This window comes from Corylus avellana, chromosome 7 (genome assembly GCF_965113065.1).
Source record: "Corylus avellana chromosome 7, dhCorAvel1.hap1.2, whole genome shotgun sequence".
Classification (NCBI taxonomy): Eukaryota; Viridiplantae; Streptophyta; class Magnoliopsida; order Fagales; family Betulaceae; genus Corylus; species Corylus avellana.
The window spans coordinates 3,853,779-3,872,793 of NC_142496.1; the positions used below are offsets into that span (position 1 = coordinate 3,853,779).

General features: G+C 34.6%; 2 protein-coding genes across 4 annotated transcripts; one reads left to right on the top strand and one right to left on the bottom strand.

Moving 5' to 3' along the window:
- The first annotated feature begins 282 nt into the window (after positions 1-282).
- LOC132183789 (RNA-binding KH domain-containing protein RCF3) lies at positions 283-9,627 on the top strand. 3 transcript variants are annotated; one of them, XR_015912839.1, is made up of 10 exons: positions 283-381; positions 1,167-1,885; positions 2,584-3,051; positions 3,171-3,425; positions 3,695-4,036; positions 4,348-4,415; positions 4,511-4,622; positions 4,974-5,178; positions 5,283-5,332; positions 9,266-9,627. XR_015912839.1 is itself a non-coding variant. In XM_088518240.1 (9 exons), exons 2-8 carry the CDS (start codon positions 1,196-1,198, stop codon positions 5,115-5,117), a joined length of 2,079 nt encoding a protein of 692 aa, XP_088374366.1. In that variant the 5' UTR covers positions 283-381; positions 1,167-1,195; the 3' UTR covers positions 5,118-5,130; positions 5,283-5,698. The 3 variants fall into 3 exon arrangements, 1 of the variants encoding a protein (XP_088374366.1); XR_015912838.1 differs by having other exon boundaries at positions 4,974-5,130; XM_088518240.1 differs by lacking the exon at positions 9,266-9,627 and having other exon boundaries at positions 4,974-5,130; positions 5,283-5,698.
- A 1,728-nt stretch (positions 9,628-11,355) lies between these two features.
- On the bottom strand, positions 11,356-17,895 carry LOC132184602 (amino acid permease 6). The gene is made up of 7 exons (XM_059598293.2): positions 17,649-17,895; positions 17,294-17,527; positions 16,978-17,071; positions 16,433-16,647; positions 16,139-16,281; positions 12,934-13,161; positions 11,356-12,044 (listed from the first exon to the last, which is right to left on the bottom strand). The coding sequence occupies exons 1-7, from the start codon at positions 17,758-17,760 to the stop codon at positions 11,619-11,621; spliced, it is 1,452 nt and encodes a 483-aa protein (XP_059454276.1). The 5' UTR covers positions 17,761-17,895; the 3' UTR covers positions 11,356-11,618.
- Between the last annotated feature and the right edge of the window lie 1,120 nt (positions 17,896-19,015).

Here is a 19,015-nt window from a genome sequence, read left to right on the forward strand (position 1 = left end):
TAAAGGTGCGTTTGATATTACGACTTTATAGGTAAAAAATGTGATTTTAAACTAAATCGTAGAAAATAAATTGTTTTATATTGAGTTTTTAAAAAATTAGGATTCTAAAATGCAAAAAATTTGTAATTTCAGATTGCAGCATATTTTAAAATCGCAAATTCAAACAAACCCTAACTAAGTTCATTGTGAAGTGCAAAAGTACAAACCGGGCCGGAATCCGACCCGTTTTAGCTGACATTAGAATAGATACCAATAAAATTAACAATCTTCGACTGAGTTAGGGATTTGTTGTGCTGCCTGTCGACCAAAGACGAAGCCCAGAAGTTCCACCGGAAATACGAGAAACCGATTCGATTGGGTTCCTCGGAATCGTATAATTCTGTGAGTGACTTAGTTTTTTTATATTTCTCTGTGCTGTTATTGTGCCCAGTTTCTCTCTTTCTCCGTTCACATTTCGGTTCTGTTTCTGAGAAAATGTGAGGGAAAGCAAAGGAAGTGGAGGTTCGACTGTAATGGTTAATGTTGTCACTGAACCCAAGTCGAGGTTTATGTCTCTCTGGGAACCATATATACTATGATTAATGACATTGTTTTCTATGAGAATGAAATCTTCATTGCTTTTATTTTGCTGCATTTTCGCAGCAACCACACAGAGCTTTCGTATTTCTTTGCTATTTTCTCTATAGTTGTTTGTATTATTGTATATGTTGCGTTCTCAATCATAATCTGTTTCCCTTTAAATGGACGAGCAATAGTTAAATCCATCACATGGTATTCTTTTTGGGTGAGTTTGCTTAATGTAGTAGAAATAATTGGCAATCATGCTATAAGTTATAGAACTACTCAACTATCTAAGTTATAAGATAATGATGATTTGAGGCAAGTGTTTGGAGATTTCTTAGTAGGCGCATTTTGGTCACGATGGCTCTTGTACGGTCCTATTGCCGATGTGAAAATAGGAAAAAGTTTTAATGTATTGATAATCCCAGGTGCGATGAAAGAAATTTATGGCTTACGGGTACTGAATGGCTGATTAATCATCGGATTTGCTATAGTTAGAGGCTTTGGAAAATCAATGTATCTTAATTTTGGGTTCTTTGTCATGATGATTTTTTAATTTTTTCATTTGTTTTGTCTACGTCTTTTCATTTGTGTCTGGATTTCAGCGAACAGGTTTGCCTAATACATAGTAGATATGTCTGTTGCATTGACACCTGCTAAGAGACCATATGATCGGAACCTTACAGAGCCAAATGGAAAAGGGAAGTGGCAAAAGACGCAGAATCAACCTGTGAAATCCTCTCCTGGGACTGTCGTCTTCCGTTTACTCTGTCCCGCTTCCAAAACTGGTGGTGTTATTGGAAAAGGGGGCAGCATTATATCTGAAATTCGGCAACAAACTGGTGCAAAGGTCAAAGTCGAGGAAACTGTCCCTGGTTGTGATGAGAGAGTTGTTGTTATTTCAGGTTCTGATAAAGAGGCCGAGGTGACAGCTGACCTGGGCCAGAAGGATGGTGGTGAAGAGCCAAAAATGGATGAAAAGCATGACAATGAAATAGAACAGAGTGAGAACAATGAAGATAAAGAATCTGGTCCTGTGGAAGATCCTAAATTGGATAAGGGAACTTCATCTGTGCAGAAGGCTCTGTTACTTGTTTTTGAGAGAATAATAGAAGGAGATATGGAGACGGGTGGAGGGGAAGAAGACAGTAATAAACCTTCAATTGTTTTGAGGTTACTCGTGCTTTCCAGTCAAGTGGGCTGCCTTTTGGGAAAGGGTGGGAGCGTAATCAAGCAGACATCAGCTGAAAGTGGGGCACAAATACGGATTCTTCCTAGGGACAAACTTCCTCAGTGTGCATCAGTTGCTGATGAATTAGTTCAGGTAGGTTTGGATGAAATTATTGTTATTTAGTACATTATAATTAGTAACCGTAAATATTTCACACTGTTGGTACATGTGATAAGTTTTAATGGGCTTACTGCTATTTTGTAAATTTAACTTTACATTATCATGCTGAGGTTGTCAATGCTAAAAAGACTTGTTTCTGTTTATGACAGAACGAGCACATTTGGCATGGAAAGTCCATTAGTGACTTACTGCTATATGTATGTTCGTGAAGTCATAGTATTACTTATATTTCAACGGTCTCATTAAAAGAAAATCTTATTGCCTTGGGGATGTTAAGCAGTTAAAATATGTAAGAAGAGTATCTGTGCAGTCAAATCCTTGGTTACTTTTGTTGCACAAAAAAAAAAAAAAAAAGAATGAAAAAACTTAAACTTATGTTTAATAGAATTCAAAGTTCATATGAAAAAATTTCTTTTTCGCCCACCCTGGGGACCCCTGGGGGTGGGAGTTGAAGGGGTATGTCCACTAAAAAAGACAAAGATTCTGGCAGGCAAAGATAAACCCTGAGGGTGATTCCCCCCTATTTTTGGCTGAAAACATTAGGTTTTGCTGCTTTTCTTTGCACTCTGATTGAGAAGCATACCCAATGTTTTCAAGTACCACAGATAAATGCTAATGTTCTCGATTTGTGAAGTCTTATTTGTATCATGCATTTTCTTAATACACTGCAGATCACTGGGGAGGTTGATGCAGTTAAGAAAGCTCTTCAATCTGTTTCGCAACAGCTTTTGGAGAATCCACCTCGGGATCATGATCCCTCCTCTGCCAACTCTTCAGGTCCACCATCTCATTCATTTGGTCACTTTCATCCTAGGCCAGATGCATATCCACTGCCCAACCGTTCTTTTGCTCCTCCTGGAGTACCTTATTCTTCTGGACCTCGTGATGTTGCTGATTATAATTCTGCTCCTCCTCCTCTGATTGCTAAATATCACGAAACTGGTATCCCTGGTCGAATGAAGCCTGCACAGGAAGTATTAACCTTCCGATTATTGTGCCATGATGAAAGAGTAGGTGGTGTGATTGGAAAGGGAGGAGCAATAATAAAGACTCTTAAGCAGGAGACAGGTTGTGAGATCAAAGTTATGGAAGGTGTGTCTGATTCACAGGATCGCATCATTGTCATATCTGGTGCAGCGGTATGTTTAAGCTTTCTCAATATCATAATATTTGATATTTTGTCTTCTCTTGCTGAATAATTTCTGTTATTGCTTCATGGAGTATTTTTTAGTAGTGCTGACAAAATCAACTATTGCAGCACCCTGATGATAGGATATCAGCTGTGCAAGATGCAGTTCTTCGCGTGCAGACAAGGATAGTCAGAGCTGTACCAGATAATAAGGAGCAGAGCATATTAGCAAGGCTTCTTGTTTCCTCCAATCAAATTGGCTGTCTCCTTGGCAAGGGTGGTTCCATCATAGCTGAAATGAGGAAGTTATCTAGGGCACATATTCGCATATTGGGGAAGGATCAGATTCCAAAGTGTGCTTTAGAAGACGAAGAAGTCGTTCAGGTGTGTTTGCTTGTAGTCCATTAATCTTGATAAGGTTGGACCCTTGAAAACCTATTAATTAGTCTTGTTATGGTATATCGTTCATATGAAATTGCTCATAATTTGTTTCTGGTTGGCATATGATCAATTCTTCACAACGAAGGTAACAGTTGACATGGCATCTTTACTTGCCAATGGGCATTTTTTTTGTCATTTCCAATAACTTATATTTTTCTGATTATTTTGTGCTTCCCATGCTTGTTGCTGATGCTGTTTTTAACTTTTGACAGATAAATGGAGAATTTGATGCAGTTCAAGAGGCTCTCTTACAAATAACAACGAGGTTGCGGCATCATTTTTTTCGTGATGCGTTTCCTTCTATTAATTATTCTTCAAATCCTTCGTTTCTGGATCAAGTATCTCCCTTCCCATCATATATGGGAAGGAGGGAACTTTCACCTCCAGGAATGTATTCTAATCTGGGCCCATCATTTCACAAGTTTGATGCCGCTGGTGGCCCACCTCCACATGGTGGTTTTCTTGCCCATGATGATCGTTCCCCCTTTATGCACAATATTCATAGACTTGGTGCCCCCCCTTTTTTATCTGAAAGAAAGCCGTGGGGTCCTCAGGTACTGAAGTACTACAAATGGCTTTTTCTATGATTGTTTACAAGTTGTTTTTGGTAGCCAATTTGAACTTATATGATGTGTTTCTAGTGCTGTTGACTTTTCGTTTAGCAGCTTAAGCTCTTACCCCTATTTTTATGCCGCAATAAAATGTTGGAAACCACACTAGAATTTGACATAAGAGAAGTTTCTTTAGTAAAAATAGCAATAGCTACTGAAGAATTGTAGCACTTATGTGTACCAACCAACCAAAGAGAGAGAGAAGCTCCATATAAGTTGATGATTCACTCTATATTTCCTAAACTGCCTTGTAGGGACTAATGGAAGGTGGTGGCCCTATAGGCTTGCCAGACTTTGCTGGAGGCCCCCAAAGAAGATTTGGGTTTGTACATTGTACCTCTTTTTTTGTTGAATTTATTTTTAATTGCTCTCCTGGATTTTGAGTATTTGTTTATTTTTTTGGTCTTGGTTTACTAGAGGAAGCCAAGCAACTATTATAACAAGCACCACTCTTGAAGTTGTTGTTCCTAGTTCTCTTGTTCCGATAATCTATGGAGAAGATGGTGAATGTTTGAAACAAATTCGTCAGGTACATTGTTTCATTTCAGAATTCATTTATAGATTAGATTTACATTCTCAAACTTTACGCTACTTTGTGATTAGAAACTCCATTAATGTGCCCGGGACAAACGCATTGCATTTAGCATATCATGGTAATTTTGGGTGCATGTGTCTCCTAATTGGACCAACCCATTAGCAGTGATTAATTAGCTTCCCTGTAAACAACTTGCACACTCATAACTTCTAAGAGACTCAGTTTACCAGAGAGGTTGCCAATTTTAGATTTTTTGTATGAAAATGTTCTTTTAACAATAACTGTTTTCAATCAATAATTACTCATCAAAAAAGTATTAGCAACTTCAATATACACTTTTTTCAGATCTCTGATGCAAAAGTTGCAATTACGGAGCCAAAGCCTGGGGCAATGGAAACTGTGATTATAATATCTGGAACACCTGAACAAAGCCATGCTGCACAGAGTCTTATTCAAGCATTTGTAATGAGTGAGGCTGAGTCCAGTTGATCTCTTCATTCAGGTGATACTGTTGATGAGCATATCCATTTGTTCATTAGCAGAAAACATAGTATGTGATGCTTGTTGTTAGTTTCTTCTGTTTTTTTATGGTTTGCATAATCAATCTGACGTATGATGCTTAATTTGTGTTATTCAAACTTGCTATTACTGCAGTTGAGGATCTTGAAGACTGGAGATTGCGAGAATTCTAATGGTGCTGCTCTGTGAGTATACTGGAAATTATGAACTTAAAAAGAAATGGGATGTCAATCTTTTCAGACCCACTACTCTTCATAGAAAGAAAGCATGCTTCTCCAATTTCACTTGAAGTTTTTTCTTGTAAAAAGCATGCCTTCTCATTATCACTTTAAGGCATGAGGAGCAATTGAATATTAAATTTGATGTCCATGAAAGTCCTAACGTAAGACTGTGTTTGACTTGTATATCTGATTGGGATGATGAGATTGTAATACACTGTGAAGAACTTATATCTGGGACAGATTTGTTCTCAGATGTATATGCACACATATGCATGTAAACTTTTAACCATGCTAGATAATCTCCCTTTGATACCTTTCCAAATATTTTTAGTTGAAATCTCCTCCTACATGATGTTCATTCAGTCTGATTTGCAAAGGGATTTTTTTTGTTAAAAAAAAAACATTTTTTTGGACAGTATTTGGACGGTTTTTTCTTACTTTTTTTTGAATATTGTAAGTTTGCCAAAGGGTATATGCCTTGTCATTTATTAGCCAGTACATGCACAACATGACTCGAAATCTCATTTTATGAATAATAGAACAAATGATCTAGATGAAGTGAATACTATATATTGTTAATTTACTGTTGTAAGTTAGGCAACTTTGCCACCTGCATTTGTAATATTAGTGACATTTCTTTTCTAGTTTGTTCCAGAGTCAACTCTTCAATGTGTCATTTTAAGGTTATGGATGTTATTTGGTAAACTAAAGACCGTATATTTTACTTCTGGATGATATTGTTTTGCCCTTTTGTCTACTAAATTGGTAACAGTTCCTACTAGATGAGACTATATTTTATAAGGGATTCTAGAGAAGCTCTAAATTGACTAGTCTTTTTGAAGTGATAGCACAAATGTGACTAGCGCTTTCTTTGGATTATTATAGTCATTGTAGGGAATCAATTGATTACCTTCATTGAGAAATAACAAGAGAATTATGTAGTTCGTTTTTTCATTTGTTTGGTGTTGTTTGGGTTATGCCTAGAAGGATGAGAGAGTTGTTAGTGAGTTGGAGGGGACAAATGGGCAATCATAATATTTTGGAAGTTTGGAGGTTGGCTCCTTTGTGTTTAATGTGGTGTATTTGGAGAGAACGGAACGCAAGGAACTTTGAAGATCGAGAGTCTTCAGTGTTTAAGAGTTGAAAAATATTCTGTCCAAATCCCTCTACACATGGATAGTCGTGTTCAATAGTTTGCCATTTTCAAATTTTACTAGGTTTTTAATTTTGGTTCTTTTTCTCCTTGGAGGGTTTCTCTTGTATATTTTTTGTTTAGGGTTACGTCCCTTTGTGTTTTTGGTTCAGCTTATGATTGTCACTGATTATTATTTTAAAGTGGGAATTAAAGAAATCCGGGGTTTTATTTTAATACAAAATTGAGTTGGATAGGAGTTTTGTTGGAATAAAATAGGAGTTTACATATAATTTATACTAACACTATTATCCATACCTCTTAATCACCTTGTTATTTAAATGAGTTTTTTTTCTTTTTTTTTTTTAAAGAATTTGTTTTATGATAGACAGAACTGGAGGAAACTGTGTTCTAATAGTAGAGATCAAAGTACATAAGCTCGAAACTTGATTTTTCAGTTTGCAGTCGAAAAGTAACATAAAATGACATAGAGTTAAGAGGAGGTATCCTTCTCGAGTATTTATTATCTTATCTTACTTAGACAAAGGACATAGACGAGTACATTATTTTCCTCAAACTTATCCATTCTATATTTTTGTGTGTAAATTTTGATGTTTGTGATAGTTTTATAGTAGTTGACTCTATGATGGTGTGCTTGATTCAGAATGTCTTAGGTTTCAAGTTTGAATTTTTTGAAGGCCTTTTTTCTTTTTGTTTTACTGTGGCCAGATATCCCTTAGGTATTGATGCTCGCTCTTTCTATTTTCTTTTGGTTATTTATTTCTTGCTTAAGTTTGTTGCATTTTGTCCCTATTAGATAATGTCAGCATGCTGATGCACTCGTTTCTATGAAGTTTGATAGACAATCCTAACGATTTTAGAAAATCTCTATTTACATTTGCGCTATCACTCCAAAAGAACTAGTCTAAATTACAATTAGAGTTTCTTAGAATCACTTATAAAGTCTAGTTTCACCTGAGTATCTTTATAATCTACTCACTCAATATGGGCAATCATACCCACCCAATGTGAGACTAATTTCCTAGGGTGTCACTATCTCCCCCACTTAAATTGTTGACGTCCTTGTCAGGTTTCACGTCATATAGTGTTTCAATGCTGCATGGTTTTACTAGGTTGTTCTGATATAATTTGTAACGACCTAGGGAAAACACTAGATATGATATGTCTGTGCTATCACTCCAAGAGGACTAGTCGAAGTTGCAATTTGAGGTCCCTAACTATTATCACTTAAAAAGTTCAGTCTCACAATAGTAAGAAACAAATGTTAGACATAGTACCCATAAGTACGTTTATAATCTACCCACTCAATATTGATAATCTATCCACCCAATGTAGGACTAACTTTTTAGGGTGTCACAACAATGTATATAGAATTATAATACAAGGACAGCGAGTGAAAACTTTGAACATTTTGACGTAAGATTCAAAGCTAGCTGCCTGTCTTATGAAACTCTCCCATGTTTTATGAGCTTTGACCGGTGTTATATCATTAAAAATTTTAAAACGACCTAGGTCATCCTTTAGCTATACCAAAGATATGAATTGGATGTCAATAATCTAGAAATACGAATAGGGAATAGTGAAGATTGATGACCACATGTCCAATGTCTAGGTTTGAGTAACCACAAGGGCTTGGGGATTGAAGATGTTGCTAATTTATCTCCAAAAATGATGTATTGACCAAGGAATTTGTGGAATAGATGTGGTTGAAAGGTAAAATATTTAATAGATAGATTTCAGTAGGAAATGTTTGGCAGTCAGAAAAATGTTGCTAAATTTAGTTGTAGTTGACATGGGGGTGTTTTGATAGATGAACAGTGAGGTGGAAAGGGGGTAAATTCTTTTTTTGATGAATAGGAAAGGGATAAATTCTTTGATCACTTTCACAAGAATGTAGAACTTGGCGGGTGACAAGATGAAGTATCCATCACAATGTGCTTAGTTGTGTGCCACAAAGGCCATTGGCTACACTGGTGAGGCGCATGATGGTTGAGGTTGGAGGTCCTTGAAAGATGAGGACCTAAGGATGTGGTTTGAGGTAGTAAGATATTTTAATGGTCTGAATATGCAATACAGCAAACTTGGAGAATAGGGTAGGTTTCTTGTCCAAACAATTGGAATGATTTTGTTTTCTTGGTTAGTAGAGCATTTTACATTATGCATAACCAAAATCAACACCAACACCTGCTTTTTTATCAACGGATTGAGTTTGCATCGTGTTGTATTGCTTTTGGTTATGCGTAATGTAAAATGCTTCACTAATAAAAGTCATTTGCAGAATTTTTGTATGAACTGTCACGAATGGGTAGTTATCATCCATGTCTAATACATGGCCCCATCCTAATGTGTTTGGTTATGCGGAGGGTGCAAATACAGCTGCCTGCCATTTTGCAAGAACATTTCGTCTTTTTAGTTTGTTTTGTATGATATACGGTTAGAAATAAAACCAATTCATTCATAAATTTGTTATTGAATTGATAGGGGCAGGAAATTTATTTTAACTTTCTAATTTGTGGGAGTTGAGTGTCTAAGAGCTCGTAATCCTTGTTGCCAATTGTGAACCAAGTAAATATTTGTCTTGTGGGCTTGCAATTTTTCTTCTTAATATGAGATATATTATAATGTACTAAGAACAGTCTATGCTCACATTCACTGAATATTTTGTTGGAGCTTCCTCATTCCCACCCCTTTTTCCTCTTTTGACATGTATCAGCTTGTTAGTGAAGGTCAATTTCTGGATGCAGGTATATGGTGGCTTTTATTGGTTTTTTGCTTTAACGATTCCGGTTGGAGGATCCACCGCCAAATGGTTGCTGATTGCATAGGTACATGCTGAGAGCCATTTAGGTTGTGATTATCTAGCAAAACTTATGGCACAAATGAGGCACCAAATTAAACATGCAATGTTATTAGCATACTTTCTTTTTTTTTTTGTTGGGTAAGTGAAGATAAAATTAGTTTTATAGAGCAAAATTCTCCCACCTTTGAAGTGCATGATTCTTGTAACTGCTAGAATTTTATTCTTAAGCAAGCGGAATATTAGGGTTCATATGTACTTCAAAGTCTATGTAGGCTTAATTCCAATGAATGGAGGAACATTGATGCATTTGCATTTGCCTTTTGCCCTTGCTTGTGATTACCTAAGAGAGTTATATCTTACTCAAAATCAACCAGAATTGCCTTCTGGCTGTCCTGAACTAAGAGAAAGCCCTGGGTGTGCGGATAAGATTTACCAAGCAGCAGTGCCCTTGCGAAAATTCATGTACATGCTATGTCCTAATTGATCTCTGAATCTTGTTCAGGTGTAAAATCTCTTATAATATCCTAGAAGAGCATTCCCTTTGCAGTCAACCTCTTCCCATTCTTCAGCTTTTTCCTCTCCTTTCTAATTGCGTTGAACCTCAATCAGAACACAAGAAAAGAAAGAGAAAAGGAAAAGAAAATCAGAGTTCAAAGATCCAGCTGAGCTCTGCAACCCGACCCAATTTTTTTATAAAAAAATTGAAAATTGTGATGAAATAGACAAAATCCATTAACAAGAACACCGCATAGACGGGGATTGAGTAGCTAAAATAACAACTGCTGCTGAAAATGCTCTTATATATCTTTTTCAAAAGCTGGTGTATGCCAATTAATATGCTTCCACATGGCTTTAAATTTGATTATTCCTAACATTGGTTTAACATTATCAACATTATTCCAGCTAGTCTTTTAACACATTCAATACTTCGATCCATTTTTCATTGAGGGCTTCCTCTAGCCTCTTTTAGGGTTTATTTCTTTCTTGATAGCTCAACATATATACCCCTCATGTGTTCATACCCCAAGACTTTAGTACTTGAGTTATGTTATATTTGCATCACAAGATTTATCATGATCGGAGATTTTGCTCATGAAGCTATATTTTATTTAGTGAGATGTTCCATACTATACTCCCATTTCGCCTCCATCTCATTAAACTGATATAATAGTGCTTATCAGCCCTTTAATTTTTTATTTTTTTTTATTTTTTATTTTTAACAAGAGCTCACATAAGTTTGATAGGATCACAGAGTATAGTGTATAACATTACTCTTTTTGATTAGAGATTAACAAAATGAGGATAATGTATTGGCAAAAATGTTGGATCATAAGGAAGCTATCATATCTCTAATTTACAAGGGTAACACTCGATCTATTGATCCAATGCTGAATTATTTGTCATTCATTATGCCACAACTAGACATTTATCAACATTATAAATTTATAATCATTATTCCAACCATGTATCCGTGCATATCAAATATATTGCCTTTTGAAGTGCTAATCTAAGAGAGACATGAAATGTTCCTTTGCCTACATTTATTATGTTCTAACAACAATTCTTTCTGCAATGTATTATAATGTTTCAATTTTTGCAGCGTTCAACCCGATTTACAATTGGGATTGCAATGTCATCTTTTTACGATCTAAAATGATTAAAATACTTCTGAACATCTTTAGCAGAAGTAGGCAAAATAGCTATTGACAAAAGAAATACGAATTTGTACTTCAACTATTCATTTTTTATGTACACTCTAACATATTTTTTTATTATATTCTCTATTTTATTTAAATATTCTTTCGCGTGGGACAAAGCCAGAAAGAAAGAGAGGGAGAGAAATAAAGAAAATAATAAAAAAAACTTTTGTAGTGTGAAAATAAGAAGAGTTTACACTAAGAAAATATGTTAAAAATGGCTACTCTGCTGACAAAAAAAAAAAAAAGGTGGGGGGATCATTTGCCTATTCTATTGGAGATGCTCGTGATATAAATAAATTATAGAAAAAAAAAAAAGAAAAGAAAAAAGAAAAGAAAAAAGAAATCAGGAAAGTCATTTTATATTTCATAAGGGTATTTTTGTAATTTTAGGTAATGGACTCTAACAGTAGATTGAACCAGGGCAAGAGATTGCACGGATGCTTTTCTGTGCAGATAAACTAGGCTTACAATACATCTTTTTCTTTTTCTTTTGTTTCATTCTGATACAGTTTAGTAAATGGAAACAGTTTTTGATGAGATAGAGAAAAGACAGAGTACTAATTCTTATCAAACCAGGGCTTGGTCGGGGAGATTGATTTATTGCTGAGATTTAAAGGGCTTGTAGGCCTTGAGATCTTGGGCAAGGCCTTCAATGGATCCGGCGGCGGCGACGATCGATACTACCAAACACGCCCAGCTCAAAATCTTCAGCCACGTCCACGTGAAAGAGAACTTGGGCAATTTAGCCTGGGCAATGTACATCTCTATCGGGAAGTAGACGGTCAACGGCCAGAAGGAGAGCGCCCCCAGCAGCCCCAAGAAGTCGTTGAAGAACGGGAAAGTCATGGCTATAACCGCCGTTACGATGACGTATACCGTCCGCCACACCAGCCGGAACGAGTTGACGCAGTACACGCCACATAACGGAACGTCGATGGCGTACTCACTCGTTATGAACTTGCTTTCCGGCCATTGTTTCTTGCACCACCTCTCCACGAACTCGAAGAGGGGCTGGCAGAAAACCTGTTCGTGAAAATGGTTTCAAAACGGTGATCAGAACAAACCCTCCAAAATGCCAGAAATTACATTTTTATTTTACAATGCTAACGTGTGAGTTCTAATCAATTCTTAGATCAGTTATTGTTAAATAAAATTTACGGGTTGGTTGTGATTGTCACATTAGCATTTTTATTTTTATTTTTTTGACATGTTCACATAAGAGGGGGAGAGAGATTCGAACTAATGACCTCCGATTTATTAGGCATGGTTTGAGCCGATTGAGTTAACTTTTGGGAACGATTGCCACGTTAGCATTGTACGATAGTTGTAAGATAAAAATGTAGTATATATCATGAGAAATGTTAAGGGTCAATAAGTTCTTCATATTTGGTTTATATTCTCTAATCATTAGATTTGTAGAGTCTATCATTGACTTATGTGGGGTTCACATAAGTTCACAAATTTAATAATTAATTTGTAAGATGAGATATGCTAAATATGAGGAAAATATTAACCCTATACATTGATCCCACTGAGCTGATGTGACAGTGTCAATCAACCTTTAAATTAACAATTGTTAAATTCAAAAAAAAAAAAAAAAGTCACATGAGCCCAGTGGTGTCAGTCCATTGTACCATTACTCTTACTTACGCTAGAAACAATTATCGTAACTATCTTGTAATACTGATGTGTCAGTCTCAACTAACTTTCAGATCAGTATTTGTTAAAAAAAATAATTTAAAAATTGATTGAGACTGCGACATCAGCATTAGATACTCAACCTTGAATTAACACTTGAGATCATGTGAAAAAATAATTGAAATTTTCTCTGAATCTCACAAAAAATTTAGGGTAGTTTTTTTTTTTTTTTTTGGAACTCTGAAATGATGTATGCATATATAAAGAGGTTTACCTGGTAAGCACCAATGAGATGGATAGCAATGCAAACATTAGCGAAGTCGATTAGCCAGAAGGGTTCGTAGAATCCAAACCCAGTGAGGAAATTCCCTGGTGCGTTATTTCCAAAGGCTGCGTAGCCAACGCACCCGCAAAGGACATAGAACGTAGTGGTGGTTGACACACCAAGTAAACTTGCCCTCTTCATCACCTTGTTCTCTGCTGGGCTTGATTTCAGTGTATCCTGCAGGGCGTGTCACTTATCACGATTACTAAATAATTAAATTTATGTGTTAATATACTTTATAACCTCGGCATATAAATAAGGAAAAATTTCAGAAAACTCCATGAACTTCCATATGTTTTGAAATGACTTTCCAGAGTTCAAAAATTTTCAATTAAAAATATCAAACTTTTAATTACTCATTTTCGTTAAAATTTTTCATTAAATCTTGTTAAAATTCCTAAAATATCTTTTGTTTTTAATAAAAAATATTGCAAATATGTTTTTTTTTTTTTTTGATAAAAAAATAAACACATGAATCTTTACAATTTTTTAATAATAAAAAATAGGGTTATTTTGAGAATTTTGAAAGATTTAACGGAAAATCCTAACAGAATAGAGTAATTAAAAGTTCGATACTTTTAATTGACAGTTTTTGAACTTTAGAGGTAATTTTAAAACTCGTGGAAGTTTGATGGAAGTTTTCTAAAGTTTCCCTTATAATTAAATAAGATGAAATGAATTAAGAGAAAAAAAAAGTATTAAATATATAATAAATAATAAAACTTTACCTAAAATTATAAATAAATGCTACAATGTAATAAAAATATTATTTTTAGCACATAAAAGTCTTTGGTGACAAGAGGCTACAGACCCCATCTGTAGTTATTATGATCCCACCTACTGATGGGGCCTGTAACTTTTTTTCTTCTAAAACTTTTATGGGTTAAAAATAGTCTTTTTATTGTATTATAGCAATTTGGCCTACTTTGCCAGGCACCACACGTAGAGGAATTGAGACCATCAGATAAAGTGACGAGTTTAAGACGTGACAAATCGTGTGGGTGTTAACAGATAAAAAGCACTAATTAAAACGAAAGGACGGATGACAATGAAAGAAGGAAGAGGTCCATAGATGGCCATCACGTTCAATGGCCCAAACCATTGAAATTTGTAGTCCACCCATTAGATGGTCCACCAGGAATCTTTGGCTCTTTGCAGCCTATTAAAGAGGATGAAGAAAAAAAACGAATCTTTTCCTTTGAATATATTCACATATCTACGAGGGGCACAGCTAGATCAAAGCTTGGGGTCCTCAATCTTCATATGAATAGAGAGATTTTCAATAATTTTGGTATGTTTCAGGCAGCTCGTTCTCGTATTCGGATAGATGAGTCACTAACGATTCGTACAACAAATTATTGTGAATCCAAGATATATAGATGACCTTCTAAAATAAATTATCTATGCACGAAAAATTCCCAAGATCTTAAACTTAGAAGGACAAAGTTTTCATTTAAATTGGGTTACAAAAAATTGATCTAATTTAGACTATTAAATCGACACATATACTTAAAACAAATGATTTATTCATATATTTTTAATATGATTAACCGAGCATATAAATATATGATTCTTATATTTATTATTAAAAAAATATATTATTCTAAAAAAAAATATTAATTTAATAGATTGAATTGAATACTATATACCATCTCATGCATCATTTTGACTTCTATTCTTAAATCAAAAAGCAAGAAAGATTGAGAAAGATTTCTAGAATTTAAAATATTAGTAAAAAACAAAAAGAAATGAATCCTTTAAGGCATGTCCTCATTCATTTTACACGTAGAAATCACATGCAGATGAAGTCAGAAAGAGCTTTGTGCTTTTTCAAGTCTAGGGTCCTTATCAAGACTTCTGCCAAAAGAGAAAGTCCCTACCATAATAGTACACTTACATAGAATCCTAGCAACTTGCCCACAAAGTCACTGGCCCGGCTGCCCTCCAGAGTTTAGGACCCCAACCCTAATATTTTTTTTTTTTTTACGTGTTAATGAAAATTACAATTAATTTTAAAAAATAATGAAAGTATGTGTACCACTGTAAATATTTAAAGTTTTTTTTTTTTTTTTTTTTTTTTTTTTTTTTTAATTTTAAATTTTTGGGTATAAGAAGTTGTGATCAATACGACATCGATCTGCCAAATCGAAGGTTTGAGAGCATGCCATGTGGTGCCGACACTAAAATCAGGCACGCATTTCAACTTTCAAGCATGCATGCATGTCACATTATATATATATATATATTTTTTTTTTTGTTGAGATTCTTTTATTTCAGACATATGTATCTTCCATGCAAGACTAACATGCCACATCAATCCCTACACCATCATTTAATAATATACTAATATCAACAATAATAATTCTACTCCATATAAAAATAAGGTACATATATTATGAATCTAGATCCCGTTCTATTATTGTAGTAGATTTAACAGATTTAATTTGGACAGTTTATATTAAAAATCATAATAGCACATGAGAATTAAAGAGAATGAATTGTTTAATCCCTAATTGAACTATCTCTTAACTCGATTATTGGGGTGATTCAACCATTTCTCTCTCTCTTTTTTTTTTTTTTTAATTTTTTTTAAATTGTTGGTTTGACCATTTTCAACTAGTCTTTAAGAGGAGAAGTACTAGAGAACCAAAAAGAATTGTCCAAAATTTTTTCCAAACAGACATGGCAGAATTCTAGTTACCCCTTGAATTTTCATTTTAAAATTCTGCAACGTCAGTTCAGAAAATTTTTTTGGACAATTCTTTTTGGCTCTCTTGCACTTCTTCTTTAAAAGCAACTTAACTATCTAGTCCTAAAATGAGTGGTTTGGCCCCTCCTAACCTAAATTGCCTTAATGACAAAAGGAGTCGTAAATTTACACACGATCCAAGTCATCTTTTCTCTCATATTTATTGTCGTGTTTAATATAATTTATTAGAGTTATATATATAAAGATATACTACATTTTCATTCCACTAATTAAGTTGATGTGACAGTTTTCATCAATTTTTTAACAAGATTAATGGACACTGTCACATCAATTCAATATGATGAATTAAGATGAGAGTATATGACATAACGTTATTATATATATATATATATATATATATATATATAGAAGATAAATGGATAGGATAGAGGAGAGATGAGTTGCCTGTATCTCGATGAGGACGGTGGAGTAGGCATAAGCGAAGGCAATGTCACCAATAGCTTGGAAGGTCCTCCAAACTTTCTCTGTCCCAGACACGTCAACCCCAACCGTGACGCCGGTCAAGCTTGTCCTTACATGCCCCCCACCTTCATTTTCAATCATCCACCGCCTTATAAGTTTACTCACAAAGGACACTAGCTAGCTAATACGGTGTAGTATTGTACTGATCATATATGATATATCATTGATCACGTGAGAAAATTAACCTATCGATCTTTTGCGTACAACTATACTTACCAGCAACTTTTGCTATGGAGAGGCCGAGTCCTATGGAAGAATATGCGAAGGACATTATGGCTGCAAGGATTGAGAGCCATGAGAGCTTGTGAAAGTTTTGTATTTGGCTCAGAACCACTTGGATGCAGGCGAAGATTATCATGAATGGGTAGTTTGATGTGTGGCACTTCACATGGTGCCCATTTTTGTGGAAACAGTTTGACCTTTTCACCGCCCTGATAATTACCATGCAGTTGAAAAAGGTAAAAACCAAAGCATCATTAAAAGATTATGGAAGGTAAAAAGAAGCATCATTAAAAAGCTTTTATTATAAATGGGTTTGGATTCTTACCGGTAAAGCCATTTATTACATTTAACGGTATAAATAAATGCAAACTTTTATGTATTATCAACGCAAGTGAGTTTAACATGTTAAAAACTAAAATTATTTGTCTGTATATAATAAGCTTCTGCTTTTATTTGGACCGACCTAATATTTTAAAATCTGAGAGATTTCAATCCGGCTAATAATCTGGACAATAAATATCAGAAATGATGAAACTTACACCATGCTAATTGATGCGGTGATAGTGTAACCGATGGTAATCCCAACAAGATTTAGGTATTGAGCCAATCCACATAGCTGAACCTTCCGACCGCCTGGCAGAAGAAAAGCCATTAATATATACAGAAGCTTTTTGGGCATAGAGAAGTGACTTTGTCTTTAAACAATGGTGTTCTTGGAACTCTCACCGCATTAAAAAGGGTTAGTTAGTTAGAAGAAGATAAATGTAAAGGCAGCAATATATATATATATATATATATATATATATATATATATATATATATATATATATATATCATGGGATTGTTAATTATTACCTAAATTAGCTCTCACAACATCCATGTAGGTGTAGTTTCTTTTTCCGGTGACGGGGTCCGGCGACCTGTAACAGTCGGCGAGAAGAGTGGAAGTGAAGTAGGTGATGCAAGAGAAAGCCATGAGAACGGCCGGTCCGGCCACCCATCCCAACTGTGCTATTGCCCATGCCAAAGACAGCACGCCGGAACCGATAACGGCGGTTATGATATGGGCGCTAGCGGTTACCCATGTTCCTTAATAATTAATAAAGACAAAAAATTATGTCGGAAGAGGAAAACAACACATACAGAGAGAGAGAGAGAGAGAGAGAGAGAGAGAGAGTGCTGTAAACGACATGTTTTTTTGCAAATTTACCAGTTCTTTTGGCTCGGCCGTCGTCGTCGAGGTTCTTCCGGATCTCGCCGTTGTTGTATGCTCCTCCGGGACCATGTTCTATGAACATGCTGCTGCTCTTCTGCATCTCCATTTCCGTGAGCTTGCTTGCTTCGAGAAATGGTTAACGAATAGAGAGTATTTGAACGAGTGAAAAGGAGGGGATATTTGAAAAGGAGAAAAGTGATGGGGTAATGATGGTGAGTACCAAGTCAAATGGCAGAGTGGCGGAGTATGTTAGGACAACTATCCATTTTTCCATATATATATATACTTTATAATTTAAGTAAACAATGAGAGAAGAAAATTAAAAAAGTATAAAGGTTCCATTTGCTAAAATTCTCTTAACCTTACTTTTTTGTGTTTCTGCTTTTTGAAGCAAAAATATTAATTCAAAATTTAAAGATTACTTTATTTTTATGTCATATCAGAATATATATATATATATATATATATATATATATAATAATTAAAAATGTGCATCAAAACATATTAAGAAGAATAATATTACTCTTCACATTTATTTTACACTGACGAATATGAGGTGTTTTAAATGACTTTTTATTTCAGCCTCTTAAAAAAAAAAATATCCCTTCAAATATATCGCGTCAGTCAGTGTGAAATGAATGTGATCAATTGGTGTGAAAAGTTGCATTACTCTATCAACAAACATACCATTTTGTTTTTGTTTTAAATTACTTGAGTAATGTTACTCTTCGTACCGGTTGGCGTGATGTATTTTAATAAGTGACTTTTCTTTATTTTATTTTAAGTGACTGACATAGAAAGCTATTTAAAATATGTTACGTCAACTGGTGTGATAAGTGAGTATAAATAGTAAAAGAGTGTTATCATAAGTTTCTCTTAAATTTAGGAAGCAAACTTATTTTTGCTTTCCTATTCATTCAAATAAACTCTACAATAACTTTTATTATCATTTTCCTATACTATTTAAATATTCTTTCAAATAAATTCTAGGAAAAGAAAAAGGAAAGAGAGGAAAATAAAGCTTTTTTATACTAAAATAACGTTAAAAGAAGTATTTTTGGTTCTCTTGGTGTCCCATTTATGGAACACCAAAAAAGCATATTGCACTTAACTTTTTAAGCCTTTTTTTTTTTTTTGGAATGTTAGGTGCCCTCTTTATGTTCTTCTTGTATCCTCCGGATCTTATGTAAAAATTATTTTATAAAAAAAAAAAAAAAAGGTTCTTATTTCTTTCACTTGATTTTTATAAAATAATTTTCACATAAAATAAAAAAGACACAAAAAAAAAAAACACTAAGAGAGTACATGGCGTTTATCTTTTTGGAAGCTATATATGCGCTAGTACTTTGAAAAAGATAAAA